Genomic DNA, 17,407 nt, shown 5'->3' with positions numbered 1-17,407 from the left:
GACACAGGCCTCTATCAGTAAAAATACTAATTGCCGACAAAACCAGATTGGCACAGGAATACAACTTAGTGTAATTAATGTGTCACAAGTATTTCTTATTCACACCTGTCATTTAAAGAATTTTTTAAAATATATTTTCACTCTTGCGCTCGGGTGGGAGCAAGTTGTGTTTTGCTTCATTGTCATGGTTGCCGTCATCCACTTTTTCTGCCAGCATAGCCTAGCTAACCTTGTTTGAGTTAAAAACTACATTTATAAATTTATCGCAGCATGTGCAGCAAAACAACTTTGTTGTAAGTTATCTCAAGTGATGCCCTTTAAAGGGGTACTGACACCAATTTTCGGCTTTAATATTATCATGCCATTCGCTTCCTTTACCCAACAAAATACCCTCATTGATATATGAGTGGCCTGCGATGCGAGGAACGTATTTTAATTGGATCTCATTTATCGTGCTGACGGAACAGCATGCAGAGCGCCGTGCTGCAAATGGACATCAGCGTGACATCATGCCGAGGTAGCCAAAAGAAGTGACGCAGCCAGCGCTCGTCAAAAACTTGTGACGTCACTTCACACATGCAGGCTGGCGAGCGGTGACCGGGTGGTGGCACGTTCACAAACTGATGCACCTAGCCAGAGCTACAAGCATTACCGCTGCCCAGAAAAGCACCGTTGGCAAAAATAAAGTTTCACGCACGGGAAAGGAGCCGATAGTATAGCCCGGAATCACAATAAAAGTCGCCATTAGGACTTTTAATGAAAGTGGTCATCGAATTTTCACCGCAATGCTAGGCCTAACGCCTTCAGGCAGCTCATCCGCTCAGCTCTGGCAGCGGCGCAGTCGAAGCAACGCCTCCACTGGCCTCCGCAGTGTTGTTTTGACGTCCTCCGCACAAAGCGGTGAGGTCATACCGTGGTTCTCTCGTATGTGCCTTCTGGGTTGAAAGCGCAGGGAATCGAAATTTTCAGGCCATTCAGTGTAATTGTCGCGCGCTCAAGTATTTAAAATGCTGTTTCAGGTTCGCCAGGCCAATAAACATCGATAACATCAATAAAAATGGAAACATGAAATTTTGGTGTCAGTACTCCACCCGGCCACGGCGGGCACTTTTATGATATAGGCTAAAAGCAAAAACGCCCGGGTGAACCCTTAAGGTGTGAACCATTCATTCTGGTGTGCGGATGTCCAGGTTTCTGACAGGACATTCCTATTCATTGAAAAGTCGAACGGGCAGCGGAAATCTTGTTTTTGATTGTCGTAGTATAGGTACTGTGGCTTTTCTTTGCCTTTTGGGAGGGAAAAAAAAGGAGCAAGTCTCTTAAAAGACACCTTAACACAAGCACATTCTTGAAGCTCGTCAGGAGTAGTCGGTAACAAAAGGAGGTTACTCTTCTTCGAGAAGCGGCTAACAGAGCCACCAAAAAACCCGCAGGCTGGAGTACGTGGACATGGGCGAGGGTGGCCGTGTGGGGCGGCCCCTGAAGCAGGAGAAGCTGACGGACAGCTTCAAGCAGCGCAAGAAGATCGACCGCTTCGAGGGCATGCCCGAGGAAGAGGTCGCCAAGCGCACGCTGCCCGACCACCTCATCCCCAACTTGGACATTGTCATCGTGAGTGCATCTTCCGGCTCTTCCTCCCTTCACCATCTTGATCACCAATGCAAAGCAAAGGTGGCGTTTTCCATTCCTCTAGGGTTAGGGATCCCTCTACGGTTAGGGATAACCCTGTAGGGCTATCCTTTGTAAGGCATCCTCTAGGGTTAGTGATAACCTTCTAGGGTTATCCTTTGTCATCCTCACCTACTCTTTTCCCGCCTTGAATTTTCTGTCCACCCCTACTTCTCGTCTCGTGTTTATGTAGCCTTTAATTGGGTAGTGCGCGTATTGTTGGTGTTCTGCGTCAGGGTATAGTTGCGCTCCTTTCGTTCGAGTGCTCACAGTGCACTTGTTTCGCAAAGCACAGTAAACCCTTTAACTACTGAAGACAAGCTTGGATCACTGAGTGGCGTCATCCTGCCTGCACACGTTTTTGGAAGAACGAAAGAGGGATGAGGCTCTTGCCATGGCCAGTATGTCGCAAGGGAAGAGAACACGTTATTTAACAGTTATGAAGAGCGGTTCTGAGCAACTTTCTGAGCTCAAAAATTTGTCGATTCAGAGCTTTTCTCTAATAAGATGTCATACCAGCTGGGTGCACTGGGAGAAAAGTATGAAACTCCTGGCACTGCACTGGCGCAGTTGGCCGGTGCACCCGCTGCGGTGGCTCAGTGGCTAAGGCGGCGCGCTGCTGAGCCCAAGGACACGGGTTCGATTCCCGTCCACAGCTTGCACTTTTTTGATGGAGGCGAAAAGCAAAAACGCCCGTGTTTGAGGTTTCATTGCACGCTGAAGATTTCCAGGTGGCCAAAATTAATCTGGAGCCCTCCACTGCGGCGTACCTCATCGCCAGTGTAGTGTTAAAACCTCATAGTCAATCAATAGGGTGGGGCGTTTCCCTCACTTGACGACTAGGCCACCATGGGGTGTGACGACTATCTTTCTGCAAACCTTGCATTTGTTACCTTCTGCTTGCTGGGAAGTTCTAATTAATAAGTCGATTTGCCAGCCAAGATGTCATTCCTGTGTGAGAAATCCTATCGTACTGATGAGCACAAATTCACGCACTAGTGCTGCCATTTGCAGCGAAATTCGGAAGGCATTATCGAAAACGGGAGCTCTGGGAGGCGTTCTGTCTTGGCGCAGCATGCGGCTGAACAGCAATTATGCAGAAACAGCTGGGAAGAAAAACACTGGTGTGCCCTGGAACGGTGCAGCCCCAGCCCCACAGTTCAATTGCGGTATGTCTGAGAGCATAAGCCCACAGAGAGGGAAATATTTAAAGGGACCATGCAGCCCTTCCTACCGGCTATTCAGAATGCATTTTGGGGTAAAGTCTGTTGCCCAGCAATCTTTATCCCACAAGAATGATAAAAATCCATTCACTATCACTGGAGCTGTGCGAGATGAAAAATCACGCATAATCGCGTTTGCGTCATTGCCTCTGAACTCAACCTTGGCCTACGCGACGAAGGCTGTGCGCTCTCACCCGTTAAAAAAGGGTGACTTGTGACATCTTCTACAGTCTTCAATATATATATCACTGGCCGGGGAGTTTTCTCTTTTTCTCCTCAACAGGGAGTCGTCTATTTCCGGTGCAGTGAGTGCAGTGCGGGACAGTGCAGGCATTGGTGCCTGCTCGCAAGGGCGCACTCATGTTTTTGAAGCAATAAACGCTTGTTGTTGAGGGGTCTGGTTGAAAGCAAATTGTTGAGTTCGTCGTTCCAACTCTGTGCGCACTCGAAACACACAAAAAGAAAATGTAAAAACTGTATGTACTGGCTCAGGCATAGAAGAAGTTGGTGCTCAGCGCTGGCGATGGCGGATCACCACCGAAAATGCGAGAAGAAAAAAAAAACATTTCTTTTGCCATTTTTGTATTTTTTATATAACTAACTTTGGGTGGTGGAAAATAAATTTAATAAATGGGTTATTTTACCCATGACTGTATAACCTGTAACCAACCGTGACATTGACCAGCAACGGCCAATAGGACAGCCACCACTGTAATTACATAATTAAATTACATAATGCGACTTACCAGCTCATTTCCCGCAACAGAACCTATGTATGATGTCATATGTGCTCACCTGTGCCATCATTGGCTGAGGCCGGCAAAAGTAAGCGCAAATTAGGCACGGCTTATAAGCTTGCCAAATGAGCTATTTGAGCATTAATGTTAGGTATATTCATTTTACACCTTTAAGAATGTGGGGTAAACAATGAAAGTTACGAAAATACACGTAAACATAGAAGTACCGACGCACACTGCTGTTGGTGCTGGGCGCACTATGCGGGTTTTAGCTGCACAGCAATCTGCCGCTTTGGAGCCGTCTTACACGACACTGGCCGATTGGCGTAGGCGACGGTGTCTTATGTGACCCTGTTTGTCAAGCATACCCCATGTTTCGCGAAACGATTACTTTCTGCAGTAGCAAAAACAAGCCAGATGCAAATACGGTCAATCTTGAGCATCCTTTGCCGCTGGCCTAGAATAGAAGGGAAAATAATTTTACTTGTGTGCTAGCTTTGTTTTTTTTTCGTAAAAGGAGAGTGATGTTTCATCTGTGCGATTTTGTTACGTTTGTTTACATCTGTAAAACACAAGTGATGGTTCGTTGTTTGCCTTGTGTTATATGGCTGCCTACTATGTGAAATGTGAGTGACTGCTCCATCTGTTTGCCTGGTGTTATATGCTAATATTTCGTCTTTTGTACCCACCTGCTAAAATCCCTCCAGGGGATTGCAGTACCCTTAAATAAATAAATAAATAAAAACAAAGCAACAGCGAACAACGGTCCGTGGATGAGTATGGCAGCGCCATCTGGGAGGACTGACGGCAAGCAAGGCTGCAGAGCCTAATGACGCAGTGGAAGTTTGTTTGATTACGCACACTTACGACTTCATGGCTGACGTCCTGAGAATGCACGATTTGGCGGGAGAATCAAAATATTAACCTAAATTGATGAATATCTCAGTGAATACGGCATCATTTGCTGCCGAACAAGTGCTGGAGGCATTACAAAATGCTAAATCTTTCGAATTAAACAAACTTGTATTCTGTCTGCATGGCCTCTTTAAAGGCTAAGGAAAGATTTTCCGTGCTGTGGGGGCTCTCTCTTGCAAGTGAGGAGGCGACAAGTGTCGTCAAGCATGATAAATGCCACCTGGCTGGACACTCTGTATGCATGGTGCGTTTCTGTCTCCCCACCCCATCAGCGGAATTTCTCTGCTTCAGTCGTTGCTGCTGCGTACCAAGTTACCTAGCCAAGAATGGAGGGAACACGCGGCCCTGTGCTTAGCATATTGTGTGGTGCCTTTTCTCTTCCAAGCTGCAAGAAAACGTTATCAACCGCTCCATTCTCTGTGCTGCCTGAGAAAGAAAATTCCTGCAAATTTCTCATGTTGTTACCTGTGGTTGAAAAGCAATAAGTGCGTCTAAAATTGTATTTTGTTTCTGAACCCAAACTTTAGAGCTTGATCAGCTGTGACGACGACATTTCGTTGACACTCTGGTATTGCCGCATGACTGTAGGTATCTATCATTTCTTTATCTTGGTTTGCATTACCGCACCATAGCAATGAGTCATTTTGTTTTTTTACACTTTTGAGGAATGTAATGGAAAGGTGCCGCCATGCTGAATTCATGTCACTTTTGTGAGTGAATTTTCACGGGTGTATGCTTCACGTTGCTTTGCAGATTGGCATCAACCCAGGCCTCTTTGCTGCCTTCAAAGGTCACCACTACGCTGGTCCTGGGAACCACTTTTGTGAGCGCCCCAGATTTTTCCTTTCTTATCATTCATTTGCTTCTGGCTTCTGTCTGAGGGAGTCAACAAATCTCTTCTTCTCTTTTCTGTAAACGGGAAGAAGCTTCATTGCATTCAAAGCTCTATTTCCATGGAAAGACATATGCACGTTGCCACAAAAAGCCAAGGAATGGTCAATACTGTTGCCTCTTAAGAGAAAGAGAGAGAGAGGGGGGTGAGAAGAGGAGGGGACATTTGTTTGTCCAGTTTGTTTAACAGGGCTAGCCCTTCACCCTAGATGGCAACCAGGAACCCTTGGGTCTTAGTGGTGTCTTCAGAAAACTAAATAGCCCAGAGGGTGGGGTCAACAATTTTTTATCGCGAAAGCTTTGTTAGTTGGACCGATGGCGTTCTCTCAGTAAACTAATGCGTTTCCCCATAGACCAGTTATCAATTGAAAAGCACTGATAGGATGTCTGGACACACGGCGCGTGCGTGAAACAGGCGTTCCATTGTGTCTAAACAGTTACTTGAACATCGCCCAGGAGGAAGGGTTCTAGATAAGACAATACAGTCGAACACGGATATATCGAACTCCAAGGGGATCGCGAAAAAATTCGATATATCGATAATTCGATATATAAAATACGCCTACCTGAAGATTATCTGACAAATCCGCACATCACTGAGAGTTTTCTGAAGTCGCGGAAAACGGTAGTTTACCGTTTGAACTCTCCAATCACGGAAACGCCGAACCGCAGCATGATGACGACCGCCCTTTATCTATCATTGAAATGTCTGAGCTTTGCTTGTTTTTTCTTCTGCGTCGCAAAGGTTGCCAAATTGTCTTAAGATTACAAACACGCACAAATGAGAAAATAAACGCTGTACACTGTGCCACAACTGAGGCGAATAGCGCTGACGGAACCTCGGCTGCAGTAGGCGGTTGGGAACATTGTCAGGCACTGAGTGCCGTTATCTGCAGTATCCGAACCGAACACCTCCCCCATCTGGAGGCGTGCAACGAAGTGGCTTTGCACCCGACACGTTCCGGAATAGCCGAGGCGGGTTGTGCTGCGTTCGCCTTTACATCAACGTTGATGCATGCATCGCCCTCAAAACTACAGTAGAATCTCGATGATACGAATCTTGTGGGACCGCGAAAAATATTCGTATCATCCGAAATTCGTATGAACCAACACAGACCAAAAAATTGAAAGCTGAAAAAAGTTTTCGTTTATTTTTTTTCTTACTTTCGCGTGAACAAATTCGTGATTTTTTCGGCTTTTTTTAAACCCCCACGTCACAAAGCAGTCGTTTCCGTAGCGCGTAACGCTTCGCCTAGCTTCGCGCTTGTCTCCTAACTCCCGGTGTCCAAGCTCGCTACACGCCGCAACAGTCAAGCGTGAACCGCATGTTGCGTTTTTGCACGCGATTCGCACGCCTCGGCTTTGCGCGCGCTGTATTTTCACGGCCGCATTGACGATTTCGCGCCCGCGGTATTTCCTACCTCGGTCAGAAAAAGACACTGACGACTTGCGAAACGCTCGAGACAGCCCGCTGGCTCCGCCCGAGATGTTTAGGCTTAGCACTCCGGCAGATATTTTATGGGCGCTTTCACTAGTGGCGCGGATGGTGTTTTATAGTACCGTTTTCGCCAACGTTATCAGCTCCTTTACTGCACAAGAAACTTCGTGTCTGCCTTGAGCGGCATTTTAAAGAGCGGCTAGAAGCAGTCGCTCAAGCGGCCGTGCCACTTCGCGGCCGCCGCCATGTTGCCGCCGCCGGCCGCGGCGCGCGCAGCGTGAGAGAGGTTTCGCAGCGCGCATGGGGCGTGCGGGGCGCGTTTTCGCGAGCAGAAAACAACAGCCCGGCCGTTTCTGGAGAAAGAAGAGTGACAAATGGGGAGAGAGGGCCGTCACTTGCTTGTTCGGCAGTCGGGCGCCTCGCCGGCTCGTTCGTATCATCCGCCGGGCCGCGCAGGTCCGTTCGTAACAGCCGAAATTTTTCCCATTGCAAACAATGCAATTTTGCCGGGACTTTTCAGAAATTCGTATCATCCCGAAATTCGTATCACCCAGAATCGTATCATCGAGATTCTACTGTACTGCGAGGAATTCCGAACACCTTTTTCAACCAACATCTTTTCAGCAGCCTGCGCCCGACGAATTCCCGCCTTCGTTGCTCCGAAATGAATGCCTTGGACAAAACAAACATACAACGCCGCATCCGTCCCCCTGCACGAGCCACCAAACAGCTCAATCACAGAAAAAGAGTGCCTCCGGTCAATTTCTTTTGCTCCTTTAGGTCCTTTCGCCCCAACCACTATCCGCGTTCTAGCTATCATGGAGCTGCCCCTCGTGCTAGCGTGAAAACAGCTGTTGAAGGCCATCGAAGCGACATAATGCCGCGGACGCCGCCTCTGTCTCACCAAGCCAGGCAGCTCCTGCGATGAGTCAACATTATCATCAACTCCACCCCTTCAGAGGAAGCAAACTTTCAGGGGCACCTTCGGCGCGGAATTCGATATATCGAATTTGCCCGTGATCAGGAGTTCGATACACGCGCACAACAGCCCTATACTTTTGCATGGAATTTTCAAGGGGATGTTTGCACTGTTCGATATAGACGATAATTCGATATATCCGTGTTCGATATATCCGTGTTCAACTGTACACACATCGGTCATGAAAAAGGAGCGCACTAGTATACTTTTATCTCATACACCATGCATCGGTATACATTTAGATCGCTCGTAGACGCGTTTACGTAGTGCGTGAAAAACTCTCACGTGGGTTCGTTCTTCATTTGTGATTTGGGTCTTTGAAGGTTTAATGATCGATTGGATGCCCTTTCAGTGAACGTTGGGCGCATGTTTAGCTTTTGCGCTTGTCTCAGCTTTCTTTAGGAATGGATGGGAAATCTTTTACTTTGGGGATCGTTGGTTTATGTGTACAGTATATGTAATTTTGCTTCCTGCCTCCCTTGTGATGATGCAGGGCGTTGCCTCTTCCTGGCCGGCTTGATTCCCGAGCCCATGACGGCCGTGGACGATTTCAAGCTGATCCAGTATGGCATCGGCTTCACCAACATAGTGGCGCGCACCACCCGCAGCAGTGCCGACCTCTCAAGGTCAGGGTCAAGGTCATCGGGGACTGTTGACGCTAGTGATGCACAGTGCCTGTGCGGCTGCCGTGCAAAGACCGATGGCAGGAAAAATGGCGCTTTTGCTGTAGCAACGTGTAAACTGGACTATAGGTTGGTCGCTACAAAGGTCGACCCCTCGAAGGGTAACTTGAGGTGAAAAAAAGTTGACTGGAAACGTTCTGTGGAAAAGCTCATCAGAACTGTTATTTCACATCACTCAAGATCCACACTAGCATCCGTCCAGGTCACTTTTCACAGCTTTTGAAACTTTTCTTGAGGGGCGAAACTCTTGCACTCCAAGCAATGGGGAACCCAAAGCTTAAAAACCTTGAAGTTTGCTTTACATTCCCTATCATGTGAGCTGAATTGCTTGCAGCAGATGGCCTCCAGTGTGACCGGTAGCGATATTTCACAAAACTCGCTAAGGGAGCCCACCGCCTTATTCTCTTACTCAAAGTGTACGAGGTTTTTAAAATAATTTCTTCCAAGGAGGGCATGGCGGCAACTGAAGTGTTAAAGGGGCCCTAAACAGGGTTCCAAAGGTTACGATTTTACGTGCGCAGTCGCTGGAGTACTATCCAGGGAACGTCCTGCCATAGAAGTGGTTTAAGAGCGTTGAGTATTAGCAGAGTTATTGTTCATTTAAATGGACCAGCAATAAGGCCTGGCGCTTTTACCCTCTCATCGCGCCTCCAAAGCGCTGTGGAAGCTGTGATGTCACTGCCCAGTAAGTAGCGAGACCATCTAGAGAAACAAGGCAAGGCCTTTACAGGTTCAAGATGCGCACAGCCATTGGCTGCACTCAATAATATGTCACACTTTCTTTTCTCTCTCTCTCTCTCTCTCTCTCTCTCTCTCTCTCTCTCTCTCTCTCTCTCTCTCTCTCTCTCTCTCTCTCTCTCTCTCTCTCTCTCTCTTCTCTTTCTCTCTTTCTTTCTTTCTTTCTTTCTTCTGCTGAGTGGGGCCAGTCAGTGGTTGGCCAGCATCGAACTGCCGCGCAGCCGTGTTCCTCGCGTCAGCACATCAGTTTTAGAATAGCGGAAACGAGCGTTTGAAAGACAGGTAGGGGATCTCAAATGCAACATGCTCGCTCACGACAGTAATGGAAGATTTCCACCGACAACTTGCAGCCCGCTAGCGTTCCTGCATGCGGTACAGACGGCAGCAAAGGCTTAGCATCGCCGCAGTTATTCCATCACTAATACTTTACGAAGCCGCGCCGACGACGATCACCAGCGCAACCTTTCACCACAATACCACCCCCTCTCGCGCATTTATAAACTGGTTTTCAGCGATAGTCCCGCTCTGGCAGGCAGTGACAAGTTTTAGCTGCTGCGGTGCAGGCCGTATCTTGCATACACTGCGTAGTGGTCTCCTTGTCGACCGTGCAGGCAGATGCTTGCCGCGGTCGCGCGTGTAGTGGCGTTTCCACCTGCAGAGACGCTCCGTGTTTTCTAGCGTTATTCATGCCTTGTAAACGACACGCTATATCTACAAACTCAGCTAAGCTCGTGGGACGGATAGCGACGATCGACATTCGTCCCTACTAAGATGCGCCACGCCGCCAGTGCCAGAGTGCCACTCGCCAAAACATGCACCCGCGTTTCCAACATAGCCGGGAACACTGATTGGCTGCAGCATTTAAAGGGACCCACCAATGGCGGGGCCATACTGATCAGTGCTTTGTGCATCGTAGAGGCTGCATCGGAGCATTCTGCTGCACGTCAAAGCGAGGCAGTATGGTGGCGAGGGTCGGTAGTATAAGCAAGGAAAGAAAGAACCTTTTTTGCGTGTTTGTGCGGCCCCCCTGCTTTGCACAGAGGTGTAATATTCGGCATAAGTTATCGTGAAGGGGTACGCTAGCGATTACGCAATTAAAATAGTGACCTTCGGAAGCCTATTTCGGGGCCCTTTAACTTCGACCAATATTGAATGCTTTTTTTTTTTTTTTTTTTTTTTTTTTGTGTGTGTGTGGGGACGCACCAAGGTGGCGTACTGAGCCTTAATTTCTGCAATCTATTATCACTTCTAACTGCTGCCAAGTTTCAGCATACATCCCAGAGGTATGACAGAGACAAGAACTGTGATTCCAGTGTTGTTGAAGTGAATAGGTACGGCACTCCCGCAGGCCTTGACATGCCACCCTGCAAGGCCATCCCAATCTAAATCTTCAAATCTTCTGACATTTATATGAACAAAAAAAAAAAAAAACTAAATTGGAGTGACAAAGAGAGCAGCATACCACTGGATATGCAATTGTTGCAGAACAAGAGTCCTAATTGTCAAACTGCTACGCACAATTATGGAAGTACCAAGTAATGAGCAGTTGTAAATGCACCAGGGTGTAGTTAAATGGGTCGTAAAACTGCTGTGAGCTTCGCACCAACATTGGCCACACACATTAGTGGGCACTGGGTGGTTGGGTTGGTTAAGTTTTTGCTGCCAATCGCATTTCACATCAAGCATTCAATCTGCAGTAGTTCTAGTTGGAGGTCAGTGGTGGGCTGATGGTACAGACACTAACATCGACAGGTGCAGGTAATTGCACACAGTAACAGACTGGCCATTCACGTATGCCTCATGGGAAAGCTTTATACCACCACCACTTTACAGCGGAGTGCGTTTTTGGTCACACCATTGTTTCCGTCATAGCATTGTTAAAGGGACACTGGAGTCAAAATACTGATTGCGCTAGGTCAATCACTACCACACTAACAACATGAATAGTCTAATTCCGCTACAACGAAGTCCGCTTCAACAAAATATTTTCAATTCCCCGTCAGCTAGCCATAGAAGTCAATGCAACAAAGTCCTCACTACAATGAACCATTTGTCTGGCTTGCTTTCGCTTCAACGAAATTTTTGATGATTTGGGCTGGGTTTAAACAATTATTTTACAATAAAATAAGCATAGCGCCAGCTATCTGTAACTTTTTATACATTCAGGACACCTAGGGTTGCCACCTTTCCCCGAAGAAAAAACCAGCAATTCAGATTGGGGAAGGGGGGAGGGGGGGGGGTAGAAGGTTGAATTTGTGTTGAAAAAAAGATGCCACATTTTTTTATTGACATGCAATGCCATTTCTTGTAGTTTTACAGAGAAAGCAACATAACGTTTGCACTGAAGGCGATTGAGGTTTTGGCTCTGAATGTGGTGCACTGAAGAGTAACCGCTTTTGCTAACCACGCCGGCGGCATTTCGTTGTGCTGTTCATCCCTTTGGTCCCCTTCCAGCTCTGGAATTGTGCTCGGCTACACATTTCCTCTGCTCGCGTTTCTTTGCACAGCTTGTCGACACATATTGGTTGTCGTAGTACATGTATTTACACTTACAAAAGACCAAAAAGAAATAACCGTGGCATGATAGCCAAAAAACCGGCCAATGGCGGCCGGTTTTAGGTACAGACCGGCAACCGGCCCGCTGCCTAAAAAACCGGTCGGGCGGGTCCAAAACCAGTCAGGTGGCAACCCTAAGGACACTTAGTTTCACCGAAAACATGCGCAGTGCGCCCACACTGCCTCCCAAAACAAAAACAAACTCATAGGTGGACGCCATTGTTTGATGGTGATAATGATGCGGCGGGCCGTCTTTACATGAGGCGCAATCCAGGTTCGCCAAGCCGGAGCTATAGTCAATCCATAAAGCATAAGTCAAAAGCATAAGTAATGTTTTCGTGTTTAGTCTTGAACCCGCATCATCCTCTCTGAGTCGCGAGCAAGTGCGCGTGGCTTGCCTGCCAAGGTCAGTTGCGGTGCCTAGTCAGAGGATATGACAACGGCGCCGTTCCTGCCACAAGCGAGAGGGGGGCTTCCAACTGCCTAGCAGCTATCTGCAAGTAATCAGCTCTGTGGAAACGCCTTGTTGTACAGCAATACGCTTTGCGCCTGCATTTCTTCACCTCTCCCCTTCTCTCTTTGTGTGCTGGTAAAAAAAACAGATAACCATTGGTATGTTTGTTGTCTGAATAAACACGACATTACTGCGCGTCACTACTTTATCTAAACATTGTATTATGCGGCCAATAATGCAGCAATATCCGGGGCTATTTTACTTGCCCTTCTGTGCTGTGTTGGGGCAGATTTCACCTCAACGAAGTTTCGCTTCAACGAAATTTTTTGTGCGTCCCGTCCATTTCATTGTAGCGGGATTCGACTGTATACCACTCTTATGCGTAGCTTTTTAAGAAAAAAAAAACAAGGTAGAAAATAGCGGAAACATGAAGGCAGGTGCCGCTACCATTGGCTATAGCGTGCAACTTGCCAGCATTTTGCTTAGTGGTCCAGAGATGCAAAAAATGTGGGAGTTTAGCAAATCACAACTGATTTGACCAAAACTGACCAAACTGGTCAGTATGTGGCAGCAGTTCATTCGTTTGCTTCTATACCAATATACATCAACCACGCCTCGCTTGCTTTCGGTTCATCGGGACATAAACAGCAACTGCAGTCGCTGTTTGCATCACGTTTGATCAAGGTTTATTTTTCTGATTTCTCGGCAATTAAAGCATCTTTCGGCACCAAATCAACGCTAAAATGGCAATGGGAAGGTCAGATTTTCGTTTGAAACCAACTTGCTGCTGGCCTTCACTGTCCCTTTAATGTTCAATTCAGGCTGCAAGTCAAGCTGGTAAGCCAAGCCTTGGTGTAGGCAAGGCCACACTGACTCATTATGTAAATTACAAGACACTGACGCAGTTCCACAGTTCCTCGCTTTTTTTTTGTAATTTAGTGGAAGCTTGTTATGGCATCAGAAAAAGACCCCCCAGTCAACAGGAAATGTATTTTAGTTTGTCTGTCGAGTCAGGAGCAGAATGAGAATGCAACCTTGCATTTAGATAAAATATTTAGCCTTGGAGTGGGGTCAGTCTTGCACAGTAAATAAATTGTATACAAGGCCCTGACTTTGGTCTTGCGGCCTTTAACGTCTTGTGTGTAGATGTGGTCCAATGAAACTTTGAAGTCTAGCTTCCTCCCGTTGGCCCCCATCATGTCTTTTTTTTTAACCTTTGACCTTTATGTGCAGGAAAGAGATCAAGGAAGGTGCCGAGATTCTCTTGGACAAGCTAAAAATCTTCCAGCCTCGCATAGCAGTCTTCAACGGGAAAGGTAAGGGAATGGTTGGGCGGTTTCCAGGTTCATGCGCATTCGTAGGGTGACCTTTCATTTTCTGGTATATTGGGCCTGCTTTTTGTCATTTTCTTCTTATTAAATTAACCATGTGGTACCAGGCTGCTAAAAATACGAAAAGTAGGTAGTTCCACTTAGTCTGTTGTAATCGTTATGTGCTACTTCGAAAAGTACGTGTTATCATTCCAAGGCATCACCCGTAAAGCTGCCTCGGAGCTTTGTCAGGTCTTTGGGGTTCGGATTTTGGGACACCCGTGAAGTGGTACCATGTCAAATTAGTTATTTGTATGCAATCAAGCAAGGTCCCACATTGTGTTGCAAGAGTCAGTTATGCGGTATATGTGTGAATCTTCCGCTGGACCAAGCCCAGCACTTCGCAGAAAACTCCTTATAAACTTGCCGCGCTTGGATAAGTAAGAAGCAGGGCAATTGATGTAATGATGCACAGCGCAAATTGGGATATGATGGAAAATAAATTTTTATTCATGTGTCCTGAATTACGGTTCTCGTTGAATTTGTTCTTGTTGCATGGAAAACTAGAGGAACAGGCAGTGGAACAATGTTCCGATTCCTGTTACTTGGCCTGGTTGACTATTACATGCCACAGTGACTCAGAAGCTAAGGCATCGTGCTGCTTTGTTTGTTTTTTTGTTTGTCTGATTGAGACAAAATACAAAAACCTGTGTGCACTCCAGATTTCAGCACAGGTTAATCTTCCCTAGGTGATCTTAATTATTCTGTGGTACTCCATTATAGCGCCCTTTGAACCCAGATGTGCATAGCTGCAGCACATACGACCACATTTTGAATGTTTGCAGAACTGCTGTGTGAGATCAGCGTTGAGTAAAAAAAAATTCAGACAGTTGAAAAGCTGCGAAAATTGCCCTCGCACGTTTGCGCACTTTGAGCTTGAGGAAGCAGTGACGTCACACATCTCGCTGTTCCTTCGCAGGCATCTACGAAATCTTCTCAGGGAACAAGAACTTTGTGTTTGGGCGTCAGCCGGACCCGATCGAAGGGACCAATGTGGTAAGCTCTCATTGTCCAACGCATCGCAAAACTGTGGCAGGAAATGAAGCTGGAAAAACAGAGAGAGAGAGAGGGCCGTACGCTTCCATTTGCTGTAAACTAACTTTTTTCTTTTTTTTTTTTTTTCTGTGTGTGTGATTAACTTTAAGCCAATCACCGTGCCTCCTATTTTGGATAATCAGGGGTCAAAGGTTTGATGCACGGTGATTGTAATTGGGCTAGTGTTCTAGCAACAGTATTCGGAGCAGACACTCCAATGAAGCGTGTTGGGATTTGGAAGTTGGAATGCATGGAAGATATTGTTTCATGCAGTGGTAGCGACCACTCACACTCTGTGCTTTTGGTCTGTTCTCTGCAGGCATTATGCAGGCTAGTTGAAGAATTGGGGTTGAAAGTAACAATGATGGACTTAATAACTGTATTCAGCATTGCAAACAAATTGGAACTAACTTTACAGCTTCTTAAACTTTGGTGGCACCTGTGGCATGGAAGCATTCTGAGTGCCCATTTCAAACACCGAAGTTTGATGAGCTGTAAAATTAGTTCCAAGCGGTGCATAAAGAAACCGCTTCTCCTGTTGCACCCACCAAGGTTCATAGTATTGGAAAATATAAAGGTAACAGTTTTACGACCAACGCTGTTTTTTCTATTGCTTGACTAAAAATGGCTAATTATCTCCAATTATCTTGGGAACTAATTGACCAGCTGAAAAAAAATAAGGGCATATTTGAAATTAGTGGGAAAAAAACAGCAAGACTGACAAGTTTCACAAAGTTTACGTGAAAATTAAAAGAAGTTTATTTAAGACCAGTGTCCCCCCTTAATTCTCTGCATAGGATTTTCGGGAAGCTTGAGAATCAAAAGCGGTGAAAGCAAACGAAGCAAGTGACTTGCGACGTGTATGTCCAAATGAGACTGACACAATTGGGACTCTCCGTCGTTTACGCAATTAATTCGGTTAGCCAGCTTGCCGGCGTAAGCAAGCGTGTACGTAAGTGTGTGTGCCTGCTTCTCTTTCTGTATACCGCGCCCGCACTAAGTAAGCCCGCTTCACATGTCGCTGATGCCGCCTAGTTTTGAGCTCCAGAAGAGTTTACAAATCAGTGCATGCCCTCAAAACTGCATCGCTGACAAATTTCACTTTACTTCTGGGTGATACAGAGTTGGGCAGCATCGTCCACGGTCGACCTGAGTTGTCCACTCAATGCATTTGCTCGTGTTTACAAACAAATGAAGCGAGACGCCAATATGCCTGCATGCTCGGTGATCGTGGTTCAGCGCACTCAACCATGGAGCTCATGCAATGAAGAGAACTGTATCGATTGCGTATCTGTCATGCCAAAACTGAAACCGATTCCAGTTTATCGGGAACTACTATGGCACAGTAATTCAGGGAAGTTAGTTTCTCCTCCTTTCTCTCCATTGCTACAGAAAGTTGTCCCCGAGTATAAGAAGAGCCAAGTTAAAGCTAGCAAAGACCACCAGCTTGGCTGTTTCCTCAGTCTTCGCACCTCAGTCGCGAAGATGGCTGAATTTTTTTACTTGAAACAATTTCCTCGCTCCCATCACTTTTCACTGTCTTATCATCTTCATTCAGTTCGCACTCCGTTCTCACTTGGCTTTCTATCGTTTCTCAGAAAAGCCTGTGGATCATATGTTAACGCACCAACATGCATTGTTCTTCAGTGGGAATGGCATCATTTAATTGAATTCAATGGCATCATTTAACTGGATCTTATAAACTTCTTTTTTCTTTTTTTTCGCATTCAAAAGTTCTTCGTGATAATAATTGAAGCTTTTTTTTTTTTTTTTTTTTTTTTTTCCCGAGCTGTTGCTTCAGGTGTGTTTTCTGTTTCATCGTGGTTTGTGAGTTATGCACGAAGCTCCAATTCTGCGACGTCCAGTAATATGACATGAATATTCTTGCGAACATCCTTACGCATTTTAGAGTCGACGCTCGATAATTCGAAGTCGCCTAATTGAGATTCTCAGTTAATTATAAGTGCCGTGCTGGTCCCGGCAATTTCGCCAGCAATACAGGGGAAGAAGTCTCTCTATAATTTGAAGCTGGAACCCCCTGTATTGGTAAATTGGAAGTTATTTCAAATAAAAAGCATCCAGGTGGCCGTCATTTCTCGATAGAATTCGAAATTTTGAAGCGGAAAAACAGCGTCGTACTCTGCACTATGCTGGCGCCGTTGCAACGGAGGCAGCTCGCTCACAGTGGATAAATCAGCAGCCCACTTTGCGACTCGCATCAATTTGGTTTGTGCAAAAGTCAACATTCTGAATGAAGTCAAGAAGGCAGACACGTTGCAGGCTGATAAGGACGCAGTTCTTGTGCTTTTTGTTTGATTGAAAGTTCGACTAACATGAAGTGTTCTGCAATACCTGTAAACTTTGTATCAATGGGAGTCGGCTATATTTCAATAGAAAGTAATAATGTGTGAGACAGGGATTATAGGGAGCTATCAAAGAACAAGAAAACAGCAGCAGCAGCAGCAGTAAAATAGGTGGGGATGCCAAAACCACAACTATGCACCACAGTTAGTGCCGGTACCGTTTACGCGTTTTTGTGCTCGATCAGGCAAACAGTGTTTTATTCCTGCAGAAAAGTTTACTGTTTCATCACTGCGTCGGCAGGGCTTCGATTTAATTGCGCTGCATAGCAACTAGCCTTGCTAACCGAATCAAAACCTAATCCTATGCATGTATGGGTTTTACCAAGAGATCTTAATACTTCTGTTTGTCCGTTCATG

At 46.2% G+C, this 17,407-nt stretch overlaps 1 protein-coding gene across 1 annotated transcript; it reads left to right on the top strand.

Moving 5' to 3' along the window:
• Window positions 1–1,434: 1,434 nt before the first annotated feature.
• On the top strand, window positions 1,435–15,022 carry LOC144148102 (G/T mismatch-specific thymine DNA glycosylase-like; the record flags this gene model as incomplete). Its single annotated transcript, XM_077679689.1, is given in 6 exon segments — window positions 1,435–1,611; window positions 5,297–5,366; window positions 8,345–8,477; window positions 13,516–13,598; window positions 14,572–14,725; window positions 15,007–15,022. Coding segments are annotated over 6 exon segments (618 nt in total).
• Between the last annotated feature and the right edge of the window lie 2,385 nt (window positions 15,023–17,407).

The sequence above is a fragment of the Haemaphysalis longicornis genome, unplaced genomic scaffold (assembly GCF_048455015.1).
Source record: "Haemaphysalis longicornis isolate Haplotype H1 unplaced genomic scaffold, Haemaphysalis longicornis Haplotype H1 scaffold_766, whole genome shotgun sequence".
Lineage (NCBI taxonomy): Eukaryota > Metazoa > Arthropoda > Arachnida > Ixodida > Ixodidae > Haemaphysalis > Haemaphysalis longicornis.
Note: the sequence above shows the minus strand (reverse complement) of the source record. Positions and strands in the feature narration are given on the sequence as shown.